General features: G+C 44.6%; 1 protein-coding gene across 1 annotated transcript in view; it reads right to left on the reverse strand.

The window, feature by feature from the left end:
• The window catches only part of LOC144601510 (myoferlin-like), a 285,637-nt gene extending 270,163 nt beyond the window's left edge, over nt 1–15,474 (reverse strand). The window contains exons 1-3 of the mRNA XM_078413727.1: nt 15,250–15,474; nt 6,390–6,445; nt 5,934–6,025 (exon numbers count right to left, since the gene is read on the reverse strand). Coding sequence (XP_078269853.1) covers nt 5,934–6,025; nt 6,390–6,445; nt 15,250–15,337 — 236 coding nt within the window. The 5' untranslated portion in view covers nt 15,338–15,474. The remainder of the gene's footprint in view (nt 1–5,933; nt 6,026–6,389; nt 6,446–15,249) is intronic.
• Between the last annotated feature and the right edge of the window lie 9,933 nt (nt 15,475–25,407).

Consider the following 25,407-nt stretch of genomic DNA (forward strand, 5'->3'; position numbering starts at 1 on the left):
CAGAGGGGGAGCAATGAGAGAGGATGTTGCTAAACTCTCGAAGAGAGGAGAAGAACTTCTTCAAAGTGGACATACCTTGAGGAGATATGTAATAATGTGGGGGAGGGAGGGAGGATTAATGGCAGAAAACAAGGGTTAGGAAGTGAGATTGAAAAATTTAAGGCAGAAGCAAACAGAAAGAATTCAGAGTGGCACCAATGCCAAGAAGACCTCCTTATAGAATTCTGATGGATGAGATCAGAAACCATTTTAATTTTAAAAAAGGCACAAGTTGAATCCAGCTTGCAGACGAGATGATTAAAAGAAAATGTGGATCATGCCTTAACTTGCTCCATTGCCTGCAATGCTTTAAATGAGCGGAGTCTTAAAGTAGGAATGCAGACTAGGCTCGCATCAGACCATGGGACACCTTTATTTGTAAAGAAGTTATGATTACCAAAATGTTGAATTTAATAACTGCCAGAGTTTATGGACTGAACAGGATTGTGCAATTAAAGATGTGATCTCCCGATCAGTTCTTCCAGATCTCCCAATATCCCCAATCAAAGGCCTTCCTTTGTCCCGCCCCCCTGACATCAGTCTGAAGAAGGGTCTCGACCCGAAACGTCACCCATTCCTTCTCTCCCGAGATGCTGCCTGACCTGCTGAGTTACTCCAGCATTTTGTGAACATATATCCCCAATCAGTTCTCACCTTTCAAATGTAAATTAATCCTGACTTTCAGAATCCTCTCCTTTAATTTTCCCCACCACTGATCCAAAACTCACCAGCCTGTAGTCATCTGGCTTGCCTTTGCAATCCTTCTTAAGTAAAGGAACAACATTAGCCATCCCCCAGTTCCTCATCCATGTTTAACAAAGATGTCATGATCTTTGGTAGACACGACATGCTGGAGTAACTCAGCGGGTCGGGCAGCATCTCGGGAGAGAAGGAATGGGCGACATTTTGGGTAGAGTCTGAAGAAGGGTCTCAACCAGAAACGTCACCCGTTCCTTCTCTCCAGGGATGCTGCCTGACCCGCTGATTTACTCCAGCATTTTGTGTCTACCTTTGATTTTAACCAGCATCTGCAGTTTTCTCCTGCACATGTAATGACCTCTGCTGAAGCCTCAGCAATCTCCTCCCTTACTTCCCACATGGTGCTAGGGTGCACCTTGTCAGGCCTCAAGGTATTAACGACCCGTGTGCACCAAGACCAACACCCACCTCCTTGTTTGCAATGTCAACAAGCTTCAGGATATCAGTGTTCCCTGCCCAAGTATCACTAGCTTCCGTAGCAAAAACAGAAAAGCACCGATTTAAGACCTTGCCCCATCTCCGAGCCGCCACACAGATTACCACTGATTTTTAAGGGGACCTACTCCCTTCCCAATTAGCTTTTTGCTCTTATATACGTTCTTTATTCAGATTCCCTCTATCCTTATCTGTCTCCTCATGTCCCCTTTCCCCTCCCTTCAAATTAGCTTGTTAAAGGAGGCACTAATCACAGAATACATAGCAGAAGAAAGGTTTAGACCAGATGCCAAGGGAAAGGAAAAATAAAAACCACTCAGTTGTGCATCTTGGGAGAACATTCATGAACAGAGGACAAGAGGTGACCCAAGGATTTTGCACAGATACTGTTGATAGTATTTTTTGCAATGCCTCGAAATGCCTGCTGTCCAATCGTCTGAAGCACAGGAAGTCAGGGATAATTTTTAGCTGGCAGATCTCAAGTTTTTGTGTTCAGTCCAAATACCCTTTTCCTCAACTGACTCAGGTTGTGTTGGCATTTAAGGTAGTGGCAAATGTGCCATCAGCAAGTGGCGGTACCCAAAATGTGGCAAGTGGGCCACATTTTCCAGGTGTTATTATGTACCTTTATTGCAAGACAGCAGTGTAGCTGCGTATGGTGGTTCATGTGTACAAATTAACCAGAACAGTGCACGAACAGGGAAGAGAGACCAAAGTGACTTCATGGAAGTTTAGCAATAGATTAAGATTGGGAGGTGAACAAATAAAATCAGCAAACTGATGGCTGAAACAAATAGTCTCAGGCCCCAGGAGTTGAAGAAATTCATATTAATTATCACATTGGGTTGATAGAAGATACTCTCCTCTCTAATCATGGGGATTGGCCTCCACCAGCTAGGCCTCAGCTCGTCGTTATGCGACTGGATCCTGGACTTCCTGCTGGAGCGGCCGCAGGCAGTGAGAATGGGCCCGCACCTGTCCTCCACTATCACCCTGAGTACCGGCACACCACAGGGCTGTGTTCTGAGCCCCATGCTCAGTCCCCATTCACACACGACTGTGTTCCTGCATTCGACACCAACACCATTGTTAAATTTGCAGACGACACAACGGTGATCGGGCTGATCACCAACGGTGATGAAACAATATACAGAGTGGAGGTGCAGAACCTGGCGGACTGGTGCTCAGATAACAACCTGTCCCTAAATACCACTAAGACCAAGGAGCTGATCATCAACTTCCGTAGGTCACACAACGGGGAATATGCCCCGATCTTTATCAACGGGGACAGTGCGGAGAGAGTGTCCAGCTTCAAGTTTCTGGGCACTCACATTTCGGAGAATCTCACATGGTCCAATAACACTGCTGCGCTGGTCAAGAAGGCACAGCAACGACTGTTCTACCTACGAACACTGAAAAAGTCTGGTTTACCCCAACAGCTGCTGACGACCTTCTACCGCTGCACCATAGAGAGCATCCTAACACATGGCATCCCTGTGTGGTATCTCAGCTGCACGGAGGCAGAGAGGAAAGCTCTTCAGCGGGTAGTCCATAGAGCTCAGAGGACCATCGGAACACAGCTACCAGCCTTGGAGGGCATCTACAACACACGATGCCTCAGAAAAGCCACCAGCATCCACAAAGACTCTTCACACCCCTGCAACAGTCTGTTCAAAATTCTACCATCGGGCAGACGACACAAGGCCTTCCACGCCCGCACCTCCAGACTCAGGAACAACTTCATCCCCAGGATGGTCACATCGCACAGTGAACCGGCACAGATCTACGGGTGCTGTCTGTATGGAGTTTGTACGTTCTCCCCATGATCTGCTTGGGTTTTCCCCGAGATTTTCTGTTTCCTCCCACACTCCAAAGACGTACAGGTTTGTAGGTTAATTGGCTTGGTAAATGTAAAAATTGTCCCCAGTGTGTGTGGGATAGTGTTAATGTGCGGGGATCGCTGGTCGGCGCGGACCCGGTGGGCCAAACGGCCTGTTTCTGCACTGTATCTCTAAACCTAAAGGATTGGTGCAACAAAGCTGATCACATTTTGGATCGGGCTTGAATATATTTTCTGCACTCTGTACACTCATTAGTACATCAATGCTTTACATCCACACTCATCTTCGCAAACCTGATGGGTAAACAGAAGCCAAGGTCTGTGACCCTCCAACATCAGAATCGCCCAGAAGATCCAGAGATGCAGATAATGTTCATAGTTAACAGCAGCAAGGGAGTGATGTATGGAGAGCAAGAGATTCGTAGCCTGCCAGCAAATTATGGGAAGGGGAAAAAGAAAGGAGATGTAACTCGAGAAACGATAATGCTTCAGGAGTTGCACATGGTACAGAGGAAATGATTAGCAGGTACTCTTAGTAGTAATCAAAACTGAAAGTAGACCGTAGATTCCATCTTTATTCAGAGGGTGGTGAATCTGTGGAATTCATTGCCGCAGAAACCCATGTAAGCCAAGTCAATGGATATTTTTAAGGCCGAGATAGATCAATTCTTGATCAGTATGGGTGTCAGGGGTTAGAAACATAGAAAATAGGTGCAGGAGGAGGCCATTTGGCCTTTTGAGCCAGCACCGCCATTCATTGTGATCATGGCTGATCGTCCACAATTAGTAACTCCGTGCCTGCCTTCTCCCCATACCCCTTGATTCCATTAGCCCCTAGAGCTCTATCTAACACTCTTTTAAATTCATCCATTGAATCGGCCTCCACTGCCTTCTGTGGCAGAGAATTCCACAAATTCACAACACTCTGGGTGAAAAGGTTTCTTCTCACCTCAGTTTTAAATGGCGTCCCCTTAATTCTTCGACTGGGGTGGACAGGTTATGGGGAGAAGGGGGTTAGGGTGGAGAGATAGATCAGCCAAGATTGCATGGCGGAGTAGACGATGGGATGAATGGTCTAATTCTGCTCCTATCACTTATCAACTTAAAGATGTGGATGATGGGACCATTAAACCCATTAACACACACAGCCAGCAAAATGGAAAGCATGAATTTCAAGCTACTGATCTTGCCTTTAGTTTAGTTTAAGTCTGGTGATTCCAGAACACCAAATGGTCGCTCCACTGTATTAGTTGTGAAGCGGACCATGACATGAAGTTTTTCCAACAAACACGGTTAAATCTAGATCCCAGCTCACAAACGAGGTCATGTTTTTCAGCACCATATGTTTGCAGCCAAATGAAACATCTGATGGTTCATCAAACATTAATATGGGAAACAACCACAAGGTATTCACAACTGTAAAATACTTCACCTTTTGGATAAAGTAAAAGGTAACAATTAACTGCAATAAATCAGTAATGTGACTGCCCTGATTAAAAGTGAAAAATTAAGTAGCATTGAATAGGTTATATTACAAGATACACTGAACAAACAAGTCAGGAATAACAGTCAGAGTGTCATACAGCACAGAATCAGACCTTTAGGCGCAAATCACACTCGACCAAGATGCCCCATCTAAGTTCAACCCATTTACTCATGTTTGGGCCATATCCCTCAAAACCTTTCCTATTCATGTACCTGTCCCAATGTTCTTTAAATATAGTTATTGTACCTGCCTCAACTACTCCTCTGCAGTTTATTCCATTTACCTGCCACCTTCTGTGTGGAAAATGCTGACCTTCAGCTTCCTTATAAATCTTTCCCCTCTCATCTTAAACCTATGCATTCTAGTTCTTGATTATCTTAACCCTGGGGAAAAAGACTGTGCATCCATCCGATCTATTTCCTCTCATACATAGCTCTATAGGATCGCCCCTCAGGCTCCTGTGCACCAAGGAAAAAAGTCCTAGTTTGCCCAATTATAGTTCAGGCCCTCAAGTCCTAGCAACATCCTCGTAAATTTCTTCTGCATTCTTTTCAGCTTAATGCCATCTTTCAAATAGTGGTATAACCAAAACTGAACACAATGCTTCAAGTTTGACCGTACCAATATATTGTACAACTAGAGTTGCCAACTTTCTCACTCCCAAATAAGGGACAAAAGTGACATCACCGCCCCATGTGACCTCACCCAGCCTGCAGCCATGTGCTCCAGCTCCACCAATGGCGGCCGCCCGGGCCAGGTTGCTATGCAGGGCCTACACTGTCTAGGCCTATAGCGGCCCCCGGGCCTACCGTGTCCGGGCCTACAGCCCCCCCCGGGCCTACAGCGCCCGGGCCTACAGCGGCCCCCGGGCCTACAGTGCCCCCCGGGCCTAATACAGGATAAGGGCAGTCCCGTACAGGACAAACCAATTTAGCCCAATATACAGGATGTCCCAGCTAATACGGGACAGTTGGCAACCCCATGTACAACCCCATGTACAACTGTAACGTTATATCCCAACTTCTGTACTCAATACCCTTACTGATGAAGGCTGGCTGATGCCAAATGCCTTTCTCATGCTGCATCCAATCTTTCATGCATAGCAATAATTTGAAGTAAAATTAACTGCTTGCCAATTCTGCTTTTAGAGACATCGGAAAAACAGAATCTACATCAATTTTGCCTCCCAAAAAAAACTTCAGTTTTAAAACAAAAAAAAGTGTTGGAGTAACACAAGTCAGGCAGCATCTCTGGAAAAAATGTACATTGTTTTGTGATGAGACCATAAGTTGAAAACTCTGGGCAGCTATAGCTTTAACACCAAAAAGCAGCTCCGAGACTGGAGTGCAAAGAGTTAAATATTAGAAGACTTACTTATCTTTTCCGATTGTCTCATGGTCCTTAACCACAACAAGAACCGATGACGAAGCATTGAGGGCCTCTCCCTTCAAATCAAATTCAATTTTCTGTTGATGAACAAATATGAGTCAATCGTCAGTGAAAATCTTTAGTACGGGTGATTTTCACATTAAAAGAAGCCACATAATGAAAGGGTTAGAAGTAGAGGGAAATCATGCGCGTCATCTCTCCAATGTTTCTGATGTCGGCAGAAATGAGAGGTGATCTGATCAGCGGATTGAAAATCTTTCATTGTCACAAAGTCAAATTCATATAAGTTGGGGAATTATTACAACATCGCAACACAAACAAAGTTGTATCAAAGCAATACTTCTTGGATTCAAATAGGTCCTCCAAAATGACAATGTGGCACACTGTTCTAAAAAGTTTTTAAAAAAATTTAATCATACATCCTGGTCTAGACAATCTTACCTCATTCCACACCGGGTTCAATTCATTGCCAACTGATTTGGTTTTCTTCTTTTCAGCTGAAAGGGATAAGATAGCACATTTATAAAGGTGATATTTAAAAAAAATGCAAAGCAAGTCATGTTGAGAAAAATAATAGTCCTAAACATTACCAAATAACACCTCCTGGATTTTCCAGCCAAACTGAGATGATTTTCAACAATACATTAAAGTTTGTTTGAGAGTGAGAAACAAGGCAATAGTCAACAATTTTAAATCACTAATAAGTTACTTAACTCAGAATGAGTTCCACATTAAAACCCTGGTTAGACACAAAATGCTGGAGTAACTCATCAGGACAGGCAGCATCTCTGTGGAGAAGGAATGGGCAATGTTTCGGGTCAAGACCCTTCTTCAGACTAAAACCCTGGTATTTGAAATAGTTTGGTGGTAAATTATTCATGTTAATCATGATTGCAGCAACACTTTCTGGAGCAGAAGGGTGACCTTGCCTGATTTACACTTACTCACAAAGGTAATGAATGCATCAGTGAACAGACTGAATGATAGAGCAAGTACAAGTTAAAACGTGGGTCATTCCTATCTCCAATTCCTATTGGATTCAGTCTGAAGAAGGGTCTCGACCCAAAACGTCACCCATTCCTTCTCTCCCAAGATGCTGCCTGACCTGCTGAGTTACTCCAGCATTTTGTGAATAAATACCTCCAATTCCTATTAGCTTAGTTTAAAGATACAACGCGGAAACAGGCCCTTCGGCCCACCGGGTCCGCACCGCCCAGCGATCCCCGCACATTAACACTATCCTACACGTACTAGGGACAATTTTTACATTTACCAGGCCAATTAACCTGCAAGCCTGTACGTCTTTGGAGTGTGGGAGGAAACCAAAGATCTCGGAGAAAACCCACGCAGGTCACGGGGAGAATGTACAAACTCCGTACAGACAGCACCCGTATTCGGGATCAAACCCGGGTCTCCGGCGCTGCATTCGCTGTAAGGCAGCAACTCTACCGCTGCGCCACCGTGACCGCCCAATTGTCATGTTCACCAAAAAATGGAATTACTCTTCATCCAGAATAAAAAAGATCCACTTGCCTGCCAATTCACTATTTACTTCACATTCCAATGCATAAGACCATAAACATATCTATGTTCCTCCAAGTGGGATTTTGATCAAAGCCATTCATTTCTAAGATACCTAGCTCTTTTAAGACCATATACCGCAGGTCAAATACTAAAATATTTAAAGAAAGGAACAGTACCTAAAAAAAACTAGAATCAATTTGCATCTTTTATTTGTACATTTGTTTTTTTACTTCCTCCATGGTACTGTATTTGCTTCCTCCAAATTCAGTACTCCCATCAGTATGGTATTGTTTATTCATATGTGGAGATTTCAATATTGATAACACATCATTCCAACATCAGCAGCATACGCTGATTCTTTAGTGGTTTCGTGTCTGTAAGCACACCCATTTACTAAAGCAAGAAGTTATTAGTTTTGTTCATTATTGTCACGTGCACTGAGGTACAGTGAACAACGAAACTAATAGGCTAGATGTGTGTAGGAAGGAACTTCAGATGCTGGTTTAAACCGAAGATGCTGTCTGATGCACTGAGTTCCTCCAGCTTTTTGTGTCTATCTATTAGGCTAAATCATTGGAAGGATATTGGTCGAAGCTCACATAATTCTCTGCACATCATAAACAAATTAGAAGTCAAACATCCAAAAACATCAAAAAGGAGCATTTCTCCAATAAATTACCTTAGGTTTTTCCTTAGATATTTTACCATCTACAAAATACATGAAGGAATTCAAATGGCCTCATTTTGCGCTTAGCAATGTCTCGGCAAATGATTTCTAAATCAACATATTGGCAGATCAGAGGACATGCTCAGTGCTCCTTGCATTCGCCATTCATCCAGCCACAAAGGGTGTAGTTGTGAAATACAAATAAACTACTTTTAATAACTGAAAGACAAAGGCACGAGATAATCTGGAACTAAACATTGAGCAATAGGTCACCAGCTGTTCTTCAGGGCACTACATAGAACATAGAAAATAGGTGCAGGAGGAGGCCATTTGGCCCTTTCAGCCAGCACCGCCATTCATTGTGATCATGGCTGATCATCCACAATCAGTAACCCGTGCCTGCCTTCTCCCCATATCCCTTGATTCCACTAGCCCCAAGAGCTCTATCTAACTCTCGTTTAAATTCATCCATTGAATTGGCCTCCACTGCCCTCTGTGGCAGAGAATTCCACAAATTCACAACTCTCTGGGTGAAAAAGATTTTTCTCACCTCAGTTTTAAATGGCCTCCCATTTATTCTTAGACTGTGGCCCCTGGTTCTGGACTCCAACATTGGGAACATTTTTCCTGCATCTGGCTTGTCCAGTCCTTTTATTATTGTATACGTCTCTATAAGATCCCCTTTCATCCTTCTAAACTCCAGTGAATAAAAGCCCAGTCTTTCCAATCTTTCCTCACATGACAGTCCCGTCATCCCGGGAAGTAACCTCGTGAATCTACAACTTGGACAGTGCAAGTTCCCTCTATAAATTTGGGAGATGACCAACTAAAATTTAGTTGGAATTTAGAAGATTGAGGGGGGATCTTATAGAAACTTACAAAATTCTTAAGGGGTTGGACAGGCTAGATGCAGGAAGATTGTTCCCGATGTTGGGGAAGTCCAGAACAAGGGGTCACAGTTTAAGGATAAGGGGGAAGTCTTTTAGGACCGAGATGAGAACGTTTTTTTTCACACAGAGAGTGGTGAATCTGTGGAATTCTCTGCCACAGAAGGTAGTTGAGGCCAGTTCATTGGCTATATTTAAGAGGGAGTTAGATGTGGCCCTTGTGGCTAAAGGGATCAGGGGGTATGGAGAGAAGGCAGGTATGGGATACTGAGTTGGATGATCAGCCATGATCATATTGAATGGCGGTGCAGGCTCGAAGGGCCGAATGGCCTACTCCTGCACCTATTTTCTATGTTTCTATGTTTCTAAAAGAGGGATCAACATTTCAGGCCAAATCAGTTTATCAATTAGCAGCAAGTATATTGAGCACACAATGCCTGCAATATGTACACACAGGAATAGCAGAGTGGAGCAGGGGGTGGAGGAGGAAATAAGCTAGCTGCTGAATGGAACAAACTGGGCCCAGTTCAAAAGTCTGAAAAAAGGGTCTCAACCCGAAACGTCACCCATTCCTTCGCTCCAGAACTCAGCTGCCCGTCCTGCTGAGTTACTCCAGCATTTTTTGTCTACCGTCAATTTAAACCAGCATCCACAGTTCTTTCCTACACACTAGTTCAAAACTTGTCAAGATTCAAATTGTGCCTGGATTTTTCATCTCTCCACCCTCTCACTGCAAGTAATAGCATGTTCGTCAGTCAAAATAACAGCATGTTTTATTCCAACAGGCGGATAGTATGTGATGAAACTTAAGTGTTTTTACATTTTTTAATCATTTATATTTTCAACAAACATGCTTGCACATGAACTAAATTTGCTTATTTGTTAGTAAAAAAAAAGTTACAAGTAGCATTGCAATGGACAGAAGGGAAAAGTGGTGTTCCTGTTAAATGTTTTGACCAACTTTCAATTTCATGCTAGACAAGAACTCTAAAAATTCAATTTTGCGTTGAAAACTGCAATTTTATTATTAATGATATGCTGCTAAATCAGTTATGCACAACTTCGAAAGCAGCTGGAACCACAAACAGGGACAAACATTGTTCCATGCACTGGTGACAAACATTAGGGTGAAGTCTGGAAAAGAGGCATGTGACAGTGGTAGTGAATAAATATCTTCTCCAGTGATTATATCAAGTGCTCAGGTATTTCCAAACAATAGCACTAATCATTCCATTTCCATAATTCATAGCATAGTGCTAAAATGTAAAATTTGCAATTGGTATCAAAATGTATATACTTTGCCATTGTAAACATTGGAAAGGGAAATGAATCAACATTGTTCAAAATATTTCATTTTAAGAGATCAGAAGCTCCGATTTAAACCTTGGGGGAAAAAAAGTAAGAGGTTAAGACCAGGGTTGCAGTGGTGACATGTTGTTAAAATGGACAACTGGATGGTGACAGAAGTATAATGTGCTCCAAAGAGCAGACCAGGGTGCTGCAATGGAGCGAGAGTGCTATCGGGGTGGAAGAGAGATTGGGGGGGAAAAAGCAAAAAATGTTCTCTCACGGACTGAAGATTTACAGCAAAAATACCCAGCCCTAATACAGAGAGAGAAAACATTACCATAGGCTGGAGAGTTCAATATTATGTGCAGAAAGCTGCAATGTGCACAGATGGAAGACAAGGTTTCCCACACATGCATAAATACTCATTATTCCAATGCTAGAGATATATAGATCAGCACGAGAGTAGGATGGAAAATTCGAGTTGCAAGTAAGAGAAAGCCGAGGCCTGAATACAGCTGCTCTACCAGTGGTCGTTTTCTTCAATGCTGAGGAGACCATGTTGTTAACACACAGATGCAGTACCCTACTTAGGCAGCAATGCAAGTGAATCGCTGCTTCACGGTGGCGCAGCGGTAGAGTTGCTGCCTTACAGCCAATGCAGCACCAGAGACCCGGGTTCAATCCCGACTACGGGCGCCGTCTGTACAGAGTTTGTACGTTCTCCCCGTGACCTGTGTGGGTTTTCTCCAAGATCTTCGGTTTCCTCCCACACACTCCAAAGACGTGCAGGTTTATAGGTTAATTGGCTTGGTAAATGTAACAATTGTCCCTGGTGTTTGTAGGATGATGTTAATGTGCGGGGATCGCTGGTCGGCGCCGACCCAGTGGGCCGAAGGGCCTGATTCCGCGCTGTATCTCTAAACTAAACATGTGAAAATAATTATTTGGGTCCCTGGATGGTGGGAAAGGAAGAGGTAAAAGGCCAGGCATTGCATCTGTTGTGGGTATACGAGGTGCAGTCGGACATGAAGTGTCTGATGGGGATGGAAGAGCAGACCTGGGAGATCGGGGGGGGTGGGGGTGGGGGTGTGATCCCTTTGAAATGCTCCAAGGTAAGTGGAATCATGATACTGGTGGAAACTGTGAAGGTTGAACGATTGTACACAGAGACTGGTAGGGTAGAAGACGAGAACCAAAGGAACTCTATCCTTGCTTCAACCAGGAGGCGAGGGAAAGGGTAGAGATATAGAAGACAGGTAAATTGTGGTCAAGGCCTTTGTCCATCATGCCAAGAGGCGCCTGTGTGAGAACTTTCATCATTCAAGAAGATACAACAGAGGCAAGGGACTGAGAGAATGGAATCCTTACAGAGGGTAGACACAAAATGCTGGAGTAACTCAGCGGGTCAGGCAGCACCTCGGGAGACAAGGAATGGGTGACCTTTCGGGTCGAGACCCTTCTTCAGGCTGATGTCAGTAACTCGGCGGGTCAGGCAGCATATGGGGAGAGAAGGAATGGGTGACGTTTCGGGTCGAGACCCTTCTTCAGACTGATGTCAGTTGGCAACAGTCTGAAGCAGGGTCTCGACCCGAAACATCACCCATTCCTTCTCCACCGAGATGTTGCCTGACCCGCTGAGTTACTCCAACATTTTGTGTCTACCTTGGAATCCTTACAGAGGTGGATACACTGTTAAAATAGCTGAGTGTCTGTAGGTTTGTAATGCATGTTTGCCACCATCTCCTGAGATGCAGACAAAGGGATCCAGAAAGAGAGGGGAAGAGTCAGAGATGAATCATACAGGATGAAATTTTGTAGCACAAGTAATGAACTGTACTGTAAATGGCTCGATTGTAATCATGTATTGTCTTTCCGCTGACCGTATCGCACGCAACAAAAGCTTTACACTGTACCTCGGTGCAAGTGACAATAAACTAAACTAACTAAATAAAGTATGAGCTCGGTACAGGAAACATTTGAGGATGGGGACCCAAGTCAAGCTAAAAGATGTTCCAGGCATCCACAATTTAAAAAAATACCAGACTGGTGTAGTTTGAAGGTTGATAAATCCCCAGGGCCTGATGGTCTGCATCCCAGAGTACTTAAGGAGGTGGCGCTAGAAATTGTGGACGCATTGGTGATCATTTACCAATGTTCTAATAGATTCAGGATCAGTGGATTGGAGGATAGCTAATGTTGTCCCACTTTTTAAGAAAGGAGGGAAGAGAGAAAACGGGAAATTATAGACCAGTTAGTGTGACATCAGTGGTGGGGAAGATGCTGGAGTCAATTATAAAAGACGAAATTGCGGAGCATTTGGATAGTAGTAACAGGATCGTTCCGAGTCAGCATGGATTTACGAAGGGGAAATCATGCTTGACTAATCTTCTGGAATTCTTTGAGGATGTAACTAGGAAAATTGACAGGAGAGCCGGTGGATGTGGTGTACCTTGACTTTCAGAAAGCCTTCGACAAGGTTCCACATAGGAGATTAGTGGGCAAAATTAGAGCACACGGTATTGGAGGTAGGGTACTGACATGGACAGAAAATTGGTTGACAGACAGAAAGCAAAGAGTGGGGATAAATGGGTCCCTTTCAGAATGGCAGGCAGTAACTAGTGGGGTACCGCAAGGCTCTGTGCTGGGACCGCATCTATTTACAATATACATTAATGATTTGGATGAATGGATTAAAAGTACCATTAGCAAATTTGCAGATGATACAAAGCTGGGTGGTAGTGTGAACTGTGAGGAAGGTGCTATGAGGTTGCAGGGTGACTTGGACAGGTTGTGTGAGTGGGCGGATGCATGGCAGATGCAGTTTAATGTGGATATGTGTGAGGTTATCCACTTTGGTGGTAAGAATAGGAAGGCAGAGTATTATCTGAATGGTGTCAAGTTAGGAAAAGGGGACGTACAACGAGATCTGGGTGTCCTAGTGCATCAGTCACTGAAAGGAAGCATGCTGGTGCAGCAGGCAGTGAAGAAAGCCAATGGAATGTTGGCCTTCATAACAAGAGGAGTTGAGAATAGGAGCAAAGAGGTCCTTCTGCAGTTGTACAGGGCCCTAGTGAGACCGCACCTGGAGTACTGTGTGCAGTTTTGGTCTCCAAATTTGAGGAAGGATATTCTTGCTATTGAGGGCGTGCAGCGTAGGTTTACTAGGTTAATTCTCGGAATGGCGGGACTGTCGTATGTTGAAAGATTGGATTGACTAGGCTTGTATACACTGGAATTTAGAAGGATGAGAGGAGATCTTATCGAAACATAAGATTATTAAGGGGTTGGACACATTAGAGGCAGGAAACATGTTCCCAATGTTGGGGGAGTCCAGAACAAGGGGCCACAGTTTAAGAATAAGGGGTAGGCCATTTAGAACTGAGACGAGGAAAAACTTTTTCAGTCAGAGAGTTGTAAATCTGTGGAATTCTCTGCCTCAGAAGGCAGTGGAGGCCAATTCTCTGAATGCATTCAAGAGAGAGCTAGATAGAGCTCTTAAGGATAGCGGAGTCAGGGGGTACGGGGAGAAGGCAGGAACGGGGTACTGGTTGAGAATGATCAGCCATGATCACATTGAATGGCGGAGCTGGCTCGAAGGGCCGAATGGCCTCCTCCTGCACCTATTGTCTATTGTTTGAGCCCATTCATATCCCAACAGTTACATCTTTGATCTGGAAAAAGTGAGTGAAGTTAAGAGTTGTTCATTGTGAGATCTGCTAATTGTTTCCTGCATTTTGTTGTGTGAGTAGATGCTGGTTTAAACCAAAGATAGACACAAAAAGCAAGAGTAACTCAGCGGGACAGGCAGCATCTCTGGAGAGAAGGAATGGGTGACATTTTGGGTCAAGGCCCTTCTTCAGACTGGTTAGGGATAAGGGAAATGAGAGATAGAGCAATTTGTTTTCAGATCTCCAGCATCTACTGTATGTTTAGTAATCTTCCATTTCTCTCCTTTTTTTTTAATAACATGGCCACATTGCTAATTTAGTCATTTTTAAAAAATAATCTGTGTTTGGTAACTTAGTAAGTTAAAGTGCTTTTTTAAAAAAACGATTCTCTGGTGTGCCACTTTAAAATCGTATAAAAATTAGGATATACTTTAGTGGGGCCAGTAATTACAGTTTGTTTACACAAAAGGCAAGGACAAGAAAGATAAATAAAATCTGTTGATAGCTGGGCAACAATAAATAGGCGGGGCTTGTATCAATTGAAGACAGGCTAGGCCAGTGAAATGTTTGCTTTTTACTCTTTTGACAAAGATCACATGTATATACTGGGCCACTTCTGATTTGATATACTCTTGTCTTCAATTACACCCAAAGTATACTAAACATTTCCAGTCAACGAGGAAGTTGGGTTGCATTCGTCTGTCCCTCCTACTGATATAAAAATGGAACTGTTAACCCATTGAAGGCTGAGGGGCTTCGAAGATTTAGGCTCACAAATTGTACATTTTCAGTTCAACATAGAAGATAAAACCTATTTCGGGCAGAGTGCAGGAACAGGCAAAGTTAGATGTTCCTCAGGGTCAGTCTTCCCAGGTTTTCCGATGCGCTTAGAAAAAGTACAAGCGACCACGCCTTAAAAGGCAATAATGTTTTGAACAACTAATGTGAATTCACGAACGAGGGAGGGCGTTTGTGAGGGAGAGAAGGGGGCAAGCAATAAAGAGGACGTAGAGTGGCTAGGAATGTTTTTTTGTCTTGTATATTATATCAACTTAAAATCTACCCTCTCCCCGCCCTTCAGAGTCCGGGAGGAGAATAGCAGCTGTAACTTTGAACAAGCACCTAAATAGTAAAACAATCTCTCTCGGAACAGCAGCAGCAATACAAACACCCAGCCTAGTTACTCCGGCTGCTGTTACGCCCGACTGTAGCTTGTGACATTTCTGGTACAGAGTTTGTTTGTGCAAACGTTTAAGAACACTTGCCTTTAAAAGTGATCGCTGCGATGGGATCGGGCGTCCCGAAGGTTGTATCTGGGAGATTAGTGGCCGACTCGACGATGAAGCGAAGCATTTTGGCATCCCCTGAAACAGCAGCTCCAGATGTTGGCAGGCACCGCGCTCAGCCAGGCATCACCAGTGCAATGAGCGCCTCCTTCCCCACTGGGTGAACGGGGAAGTAACCACGAGTGAACACCTCCAACAGGCAGGGGATGCCGAGGGAGGAGGAGGAGGAGGAGGAGGAGGAGGAGGAGGAGGAGGGATTGGTCGCCGCACCTGGGACCACCCACCCACCCAAGGCTGCACACCGATGAAGAGGCAACAGGACAAGAGGCGAGCCAACAGCACAAAGCCAAAGCCTTGCCACGTCGCGCAAAAGCTCCCAAACAAAAAACTTCTGGGGAGGAAAAAAAAGTGGAAACTTCGTGGACACGCCTCGGGAAAAGCCTTGTCGGTGGAGCGAATGCTTTTTTAATAACTCACTGTGATGTAGCCCTAGATTGCTGGCGATAAGCTGCGTTGTCAGTTGCAATCAGCAACAACAACCAAAGCAAAACACGTCCTAAAAGTTAAAGGGAATCACGGCAAGTGGTCGCTCAGTGCTAATATTCTGAAGTTAGAGTTTAGTGCTAATATTCTGAAGTTAGAGTTTAATGCTAATATTCTGAAGTTAGAGTTTAGTGTTCATATTCTGAAGTTAGAGTTTAGTGCTAATATTCTGAAGTTAGAGTTTAGTGTTCATATTCTGAAGTTAGAGTTTAGTGTTCATATTCTGAAGTTAGAGTTTAGTGCTAATATTCTGAAGTTAAGAGTCAGGTTGAATCCGGTCCAAATTCTTCAGAAGGGTCTCGACCCGAAACGTCACCCATTCCTTCTCTCCTGAGATGCTGCCTGACCTGCTGAGTTACTCCAGCATTTTGTGAATAAATACCTTCGATTTGTACCAGCATCTGCAGTTATTTTCTTACACTTACTCTTACTGCAATAACATCATTTTTGGAGACCAATAACTATCAGAAGGGGCCAATGCCGCAACAAAAATTCCTATTTTGTTTTGCGTTCTGTACGTGAGGGAAAAGGGATCCTATCACGTTTTTTACAAAAGCAGATTTTATTAATAAAATCTAGAGTTATAGAATAGGGAACATTATGTTAACTTCATTCCCTGTAAGTACATCATCACATTCGATTATACATTTGCAAGGCAATATCAACATCTGGACAAAATGTTTGTGAGATGGTCACACAAGCTTGGTGTCCAGTGGTGGGAGGCTTGGTTCTGTCCTGTGGCCTACACTCACAGAGCATTTAGTGGGGACTGCAGCAAGTTCCAGCACATCCTTCAGTATATGGTCCTACACCATGGGATGTGCCATTCGCAATGCTTGGTGTGGACATCACCTTACACATGTTTTAGTCAGACCAAAGATAATAGAGCAGAGCAAGATAGACCACTCGACCCTAAAAACCGTAGTATCTCATGGCGCCATTTTAGTAGGCAGAAACTTGCAGAAACATTTAAAAAGAAAAGTAACAAAAATCTGTGAATTGATAGATGAGGTATATTTTGCATTTTAATGTATCATCACACATACTGTTCCCCCAAAACTCTGATTACACTGCGAGAGGCATAACGGACGGTGGGTTTTGCCTCTTAAAATGGCTCCTCAGTATAGGTGATATCGACGCAGTGGTTCATCTTGTTCCTCTAGTATCTTTGAGTCAAACTAAAGTGCATTTTTCTTGGTTGATCTTCAAGTAACAGTAAGAAACATAAAAACATAGAAAATAGGTGCAGGAGTAGGCCGTTCGGCCCTTTGAGCCGCGTTCAATATGATCATGGCTGATCATCCAGAATCAGTACCCCGTTCCTGCTTTTCCCCCACATCCCCTGATTCCATTAGCCCTAAGAGCTATTTCTAACTTTTTCTTGAATACATCCAGTGAATTGACCTCCACTGCCTTCTGTGACAGCGAATTCCACAGATTCACAACTCTCTGGGTGAAAACCACAGATTGAATCTCTCTGGGTGAAAACTCTTAGTTGATGCTTGCCTGTATACATCGGAGGGATCAGCCGATGGAACACAGATTCTGCCTTTGCACAGCTGCGAGCAATGAACGTCAACAAAGACCTCTGTAACCAAAGAGATGTCAAATATCCCAAAAGGCATTCTGCATAGAGCTTCTCCGGTCAAGGAGCTGGCTGCAATGAAAGTTCAGACTGAGCAATGGGAAACATGGAGTGACTGCGATTAATCAGTGCTACAAAGAAGAAAACATGCATTTTGTCCTTCAATGTCTTTACAAATGAATAGGCAACTGATGGACTGCAAAGTCAAGAAATAAAGTCAAGGTCAAGAGTGGAGAAGTTGGAAAAACAAGTATGTATCTGGAAAATAGATTGTTAGCCTCATAATTGGCTGTAACGAAAACAGGACAATAAAGAATGAATAAAAGACTTTATTAGAAATTGTCAGCAAAGATTCTGGAGACCAATCATCCGCAATGAAGACGTCTTCTCATCCACGTCTGAAATGGGGAGTTGGGAAAAACATAGAAACATAGAAAATAGGTGCAGGAGGAGGCCATTTGGCCCATCGAGTCAGCACCGCCATTCATTGTGATCATGGCTGATCATTCACAATCGGTAACCTGTGCCTGCCTTCTCCCCATATCCCTCAATTCCACTAGCCCCTAGAGCTCTATCTAACTCTCTTTTAAATTCATCCAGTGAATCGGCCTCCACTGCCCTCTGTGGCAGAGAATTCCACAGAATCACAACTCTCTGGGTGAAAAAGTTTCTTCTCACCTCAGTTTTAAATGGCCTCCCCTTAATTCTAAGACTGTGTCCCCTGGTTCTGGACTCCCCCAACATTGGGAACATTTATCCTGCATCTAGCTTGTCCAGCCCTTTTATAATTTTATACGTTTCTATAAGATCCCCTCTCATCCTTCTAAATTCCAGTGAATACAAGCCCAGTCTTTTCAATCTTTCCCCATATTAACCTCGTGAAACTTTTGCTGCATTATCTCAATAGCAAGGATGTCCTTCCTCAAATTAGGAGACCAAAACTGCACACAATACTCTAGATGTGATCTCACCAGGGAAGGACCTCTTTACTCCTATTGTAGGAGCCATTTTGCAGTTATTAGTTATTTTTGCTTATTAATATTATTAACTTGTATCCTGCTGTAGTCTGGACACTATAGAGTTAATGCAATGTTTACGTAGGGGCTGGGCGGAGCTGGAGTGCGGGCTGTTGGGTACATGCTGGTGGAGAGAGTGGGTGTGAGCCAAGGAGGTGCTGACAGAGGGTCAGCCAGAGGCTCCGCCAAAAGATATATTAGCCAAGATGTAATCGCCTGTTTTATTAACGAAGATTAATACAAAGTGTGTCGAAGTTATATCTGGCAACCAGTATCGATCGCATAGAATGTGGTAAGATATGGAATTTTACCTAGCAAATTAATAACCAGTCAATGACAAGAGATAAGCCAATATGTTTATTGCACCTTCAAATAAAGAAGACTAACTATCAAATGTCGAGGAGGATCTCTGTTATTATTTGTTCGAGTCATTACGCTTATCGCTCACCCGGTCTATGCAAGTGGCAGCTTGGGAGCTAATTGATAGACGAGCAGCTGGCCGCTACATCTATACTCAAATCCTCTCGTTATGAAGACCAACATGCCATTAGCGATCACCATTGTGAATCAGGCCAGTTCGCAAGTGTGCAGGCCATATCCCAGCTTAGTAATAGAAAGAAAGACATATAGTGCAGGAGTAACTCAGTGGGTCATGCAGAATCTCTGGAGAATAAAAATGAATAGGTTGGATCCTTCTTCAGACTGATTGTGGTGGTGATGAGAAAGCTGAGTGTGATGTAAGGGCAGGACAAAGCCCAGCAAGTGATAGGTGGATACAGGTGAGGGAGGTTTTTGATTGGCGAAGGTTGGACAACAACCAGAAATGAAGACAAAGAAGTATGAGATTAGGATAAGAGAGGTGTGAATTGTGAAGCCGGAGGAAGCTATGTAGGTGGAAAGAAGGGGGCGGGAAGAAGAGAAATGAGTGTGAATCTGTGTGAGGCACAAGGAAGAGAGGGTGGGAAAAGAACGGGTGGGGGGAGGGAGATAGATGTTTGTAGGTTAGTTACCTAAATTTGGAGAATTCAATGTTCATACCGGAAGGTCATAAGCGACCCAAGCAGAATAATGTGCTGTTCCTCCAGTTAGCATGTGGCCTCACTCTGGCAATGAAGAAGGTCCAGGACAGAAAGGTCAGTATGGGAATGAGAAGGGGAGTTAAATTAGTTAGCAACTGAGAGATCCAATAGGCCCTGGTGGACAGAGCGCCAGTGTTCGGTGAATCGGTCGCCTGACCTCTCCATTGTAAAGGAGGCCACATCAGGAACACCAAATGCAGCAAATGAGGTTGGAGGAGGTGCATGTGAACTACTTCTCACATGGAAGGACTGCTGGAGTCCCTGACTAGATATGAGGGAGGAGGTATAGGGACGTGTGTTACGTCTCCTGCAGCTCTAGGGAAAAGTAACTTGGAAGGGGGTGGTTTGGGTTCGACCGGGAGCTCCATCACGGGAGCTTGCTCATCACGAAGCTCATCACGAAGCTCATAATCCCTGTCGGGGGCCTTCTTTGAGGCTCCATCTGTGGGAGCCTGCGAGACTCTAACATCTCGGAGCCCGCAGTCTCTGGTAGAGACCGACATTGGGGACTCCAAGCCACAGGAGTTTCGACCGCCCCGACCCGGAAGTTTCGACCGCCCCGACACAGGAGTTTCGACCGCCCCGACCCGGAAGTTTCGACCGCCCCGACACAGGAGTTTCGACCGCCCCGACACAGGAGTTTCGACCGCACCGACACGAGAGTTTCGACCGCCCCGACACAGGAGTTTCGACCGCCCCGACACGGGAGTTACGACCGCCCCGACGCGAGAGTTTCGACCGCCTCTACACAGGAGTTTCGACCGCCCCGACACAGGAGTTTCGACCGCCCCGACACAGGAGTTTCGACCGCCCCGACACGGGGTTTCGACCGCCCCGACGCGGGAGTTTCGACCGCACCGACGCGGGAGTTTCGACCACCCCGACGCGGGAGTTTCTACCGCACCGACACGAGAGTTTCGACCGCCCCGACGCGAGAGTTTCGACTGCCCCGAAGCGGGAGTTTCGACCACCTCGACGCAGGAGTTTCGACCACTGGCTGCGGGTGGTTTGACTGCCCCGACCGCGGGAGAATAAAGAGGAAGGAGATTGGACTTTATTACCTTCCATCACAGTGAGGAACATGGGGAATCCGCTGTGATGGATGTTTACGTTAACCTTTATGTAGTTGTGTGTCTTGTTGCTTTTTTTGGTATGGCGGTATGGTAATCTGAATTTCACTGTACCTTAATTGGTACATGTGACAATAAACTGACCTTGAAACCTTGAAAACCTTGCAAGGATGAGTGAACCAGGAGCGGTCTCTGCCAAAGACAGGAAGGGGTGGTGATGGGAAGAAGTAACTGGCGGTGGGATATCTTTGAAGGTGGCAAAAGTGTCGGAGAATGATTTGTTGGCTGGTGAGGTGAAACGTAAAAATGAGAGGAACTCTGCCCTTGTTTCTCTGGGGGAAAGGGGAGCAGGTGTAGAACTGCAGAACACAGAGGAGACGCGAGGGAGGGGTCCATCTATCACAGCAGGGGGGAAAGCACATTTACTAAAAAACACAACATCTCAGATGTCCTGGAATGGAGATTCTCATCTTAGTTTAGAGATACAGCGTGGAAACAGGCCCTTTCGGCCCACCGGGTCCGCGATGACCAGCGATCCCCACACATTAACACTATCCTACACCCACTAGGGACAATTTTTACATTTACCAAGCCAATTGACCTACATACCTGTACGTCTTTGGAGTGTGGGGGGAAACCGAAGATCACAGAGAAAATCGAGGTCATGGGGAGAACGTACAAAATCCGTACAGACAGCACCCGTAGTCGGGATGGAACCCGGGTCTCCGGCGCTGCATTCGCTGTAAAGCAGCAACTCTACCGCTGCGCCACCGTGCCGCCCAATATTGAGAGCAGATCCAGCGGAGATGGCAAAATAGAGCGTTGGGGATAGTGTCTTTGCAAGATGCAGTGTGGGAGGACTATCTGCAGTAGTCCAGATAACTGCAGGAGTTGGTGGGATTGTAATAGACATGAGTTGATAGTCTTGCTGGACAGTCTTGATGGAAGGACAGTGTAACGGAGACAGAGAGATCACGAAACGGGAAAGAGGTGTCAGAGATAGTCCAAATGTATTTGAGGGTATGGTGGAAATTTGTGGTAAAGTTAACAAAAGCAGGAGGCAGCCCTGATACGGTTGTCAATGTAACAAAGAAAGAGTTGGGGGTGGGGGGGAGGGGGGGTGGTATCAATGTATATTGACAGGGCGGCACGGTGGCGCAGCGGTAGAGTTGCTGCCTCACAGTTCGGTTCGATCCCGACTACAGGTGCTGTCTGTACGGAGTTTGTACGTTCTCCTCGTGACCTGCGTGGGTTTTCTCCGAGATCTTCGGTTTCCTCCCACACTCCAAAGACGCACAGGTTTGTAGGTTAATTGGCTTGGCAAATGTAAAAATTGTCCCCAGTGGGTGTAGGATAGTGTTAATGTGCGGGGATCGCTGGGCGGCACGGACCCGGTGGGCCGAAGGGCCTGTTTCTGCGCTGTATCTCTAAATCTAAAACAAAAATCTATATTTGGTACAAAGGCTGTTTTCCATAACCAACAAAAGGTCAGGCATAGCTGGGGCCCATTCTACACCTTTAACATGAAGAAAGTGAGACTGTCAATGTTAATGGAGATGTTGTTGAGGGTGAGGATAAGTTCCTCCAGGTGGGGGAGAGTGTTGGGAAATGATTGGGTCTCAGTGCAAGGAGGAACTGGAGATCCTGATCCCTTCCTGGTAGGGCATAGAGGTGCAAAGGGACTGGACGTCCATGGTGAAGATGAGGTAATGGGGGTCTAGGAGTTGAAGAGTTGAGGGGCATTGTCTCCGATGTAGGTCAGAAGGACTGGACAAGGGTGGATATGATGTACATTTGGAGATGAGTTCTGTGGGGTAGGAGCAGACATAAACAAAAAATCCAAATTTAACGTGAGGTAAGTCAGTGATTTCCGATCTTTTTCCTCTCTCCCTTCTGTTTTAGAGGAGTGTGCTTCCTCATGGATTCTGACATACTCCCTTCATAATTTATAAACTGCATATTAAGATACTTTATAAGGTGAATTTTCATATAATCCAGTTACACTGAAGCAAGGGGAGTTGTAAAGAAATCAAATGTATTTCTTGCATATTTATTAACTTGCCAATCTGATCTGTCTTTCCAAATTCTTATGAAAACACTAGACCAAGTTGATCCGTTGGGCCCAAACCTCTCCTGCATTGGTGCAGCACCCTCTCCTCTCCCCTCCCCCCCTCCCCCTCCCCCTCTCCATCCCCTCTCCTTCCCCCTTCCCCTTCCCCCTTCCCCTCCCCCCACTCCATCTCCCTCAACCCCCCTTGTCCTCCCCTCTCCCTCCCCCCCCTTCCTCCCTAGGAGATAGATTTAGACTTTAAAATGTGAATAACTTTAAAAATATGACACCGATTTCAATGAAACTTCTTCCATTAGCACCAGAGGGGCGACGGTGAGTAAGGTGGGCCTAAAATTGTTGTGCTATCGTGCACCGTTTTGGCTGAAGTTCAGGAACAAACAAACAAACAAACAAACTAGAGTCTTAGTATATAGATGGCCTTTTGGTCCTGTATAATCTGCTCTGTCATTCAATAAGATTGTGGGTGATCTTTTACGTCAGTAGCATTTCCCTGCTGTAACCCCATTTTCTTTGAATCCTTTTTTATTTTTAGAAAATACTCAGCAACTCAACCTCTTCAAAGTGAATTGATTCACTTCCTTCTGGATGAAGAAGTTTCTTTTCATTGCTACCCTGAACATTTGACCCCTTATTTTGAGACTGTGGCAACCGGATCGAAACCCTCAACCAATCGGAAACATCAAAATGGCATCTATCCTGCCAAACCCTGCAAGAATTTTTCAAGGAGATTGAGATTGGACAGATATGTGCAAAAGTGGAAACTACAGAGCAATAAATAATAGAGTTGAGGACTTTGAGAACAATGTAAATTCTGATCGTTTACAGTAGGATAAACGAGAAACGAAATAACTTTCAGGATGGACTAATTTTTTTACCAAGTCCTTCAGAAATTAGAAATTCAGAAATAAAGATAGCAGAATTCATTGTAAGAATTCATGTAAGACTTTAGAAAGGACTGGTAGATGGGCGGCACGGTGGCGCAGCGGTAGAGTTGCTGCTTTACAGCGAATGCAGCGCCGGAGACTCAGGTTCGATCCTGACTGCGGGTGCTGCACTGTAAGGAGTTTGTACGTTCTCCCCGTGACCTGCGTGGGTTTTCTCCGAGATCTTCGGTTTCCTCCCACACTCCAAAGACGTACAGGTATGTAGGTTAATTGGCTGGGTAAATGTAAAAATTGTCCCTAGTGGGTGTAGGATAGTGTTAATGTGCGGGGATCACTGGGCGGCACGGACTTGGTGGGCCGAAAAGGCCTGTTTCCGGCTGTATATATATGATATGATATGATATGATAGATACAAAATGCTGGAGTAACAGCATTTGAGGACAGGCAGCATCTCTGGAGAGAAGGAATGGGTGACATTTCGGGTCAGGACAATTCTTCAGATTCTGGTATTAGTTTATTATTGTCTTGTATACCTACATACATTGAAAAACTAACTAGATACATGAAACACTTTGTATAGTATCATACTATACATGAATACAATCAAACCATACACAAGCATGGCAGGTAGTGCAAAGAATGGTGAATACAGTGTTATAGCTTTATAGTTGCAGATTTAAAAACAGAGTAAGGTCTGCAAAGAGGTATGTTGGGAGATCGGGACTACATCCTTAGTTTATGAGCAGTTTACTGCTCAGTTGTCTAATAGCAGTGGGGAACAAGTTGTTCCTGAGTCTGGTGGTGTGTGTGCTTTTAAGCTTTTATATCTTCTGCTCGAAAGGAGAGAGAAGAAGGAGGAATGAAGAGTGTGTAAATGATCATCATTATGTTGGTTGCTTTCCCAAGGCAGCATGAGGTGTAGATCAAGTCGATGGTGTGGAGGCTTGCTTGTGTGATGGACTGGGCTACATCCACAATTCCCTGCAATTTCTTCCCAATAGTTATAATTAAAGTCATTTGGAATCAGGGGACTGCTAATCCCAAATACGTGCAGGTTTGTAGGTCAATGTGCATCTGTAAAATTGCTCCTAGAGTGTTGGCAATGGACGGGAAAGTGGGATAACATATAACCAATGTGAATGGGTGATCGAGGATCGGCGCGGACCCGGTGGGCCGAAGTGTCTGTTCCCATGATGTAGCTTTTAATCAATCAATTAATCTGCAAGGGGGGGTGAGGGCAGATGGAGGGGGGGGGGGGGGGGGGGGGAGAAGCGATGTATCGATGGTGTCTTTCACTGCCATAAAATCTGTGATTTTCACCTCTTAAATGTAAAACCCAAGCGGTCATTGGTGAATTTCCACTGAGCCATGAAGCGATGGGGCTTGATGCTGGTGAACCTCACTCATTGAGACATTCACCACTTAGTCCGTTTGCCATGGCAGAGATCGCTATCCACGAAACACGTTGTGCATTCATCTTGTCCCTTGCACAGCAAATTCGGCACTGCCCAGAGTCTTACACTCAATCCATAAACTCTCTTTTTGTAATGGGAAAATCCAAGTTATTGCATTTAAAAAAACAAATTGACCTAGCTGTCAAATAATGTGTAAACAAAATAAAACTGAAGTGTGACTTTTTCACTACAGTTTGCATTAAGGGTGCTATAGGAACTTGTAAGACGGGCAGACTAAAAAGATATGTATCCGTAGCCATATGTTTACTTTGAATGTGCGAAATTCTAAATGTGGTCCGATATCTGTTATACCTTTGTTATGACTCTGGACGGACCACAAGTACACGTGTTTAAAAGGTTATAATGCTGGAGCTTAAATCCAGGCTGTTTATTCCACGGCCACCTGGAACCAGAGTGACCACCTAATCACCTCAT

Source organism: Rhinoraja longicauda, chromosome 16 (assembly GCF_053455715.1).
Source record: "Rhinoraja longicauda isolate Sanriku21f chromosome 16, sRhiLon1.1, whole genome shotgun sequence".
Classification (NCBI taxonomy): Eukaryota; Metazoa; Chordata; class Chondrichthyes; order Rajiformes; family Arhynchobatidae; genus Rhinoraja; species Rhinoraja longicauda.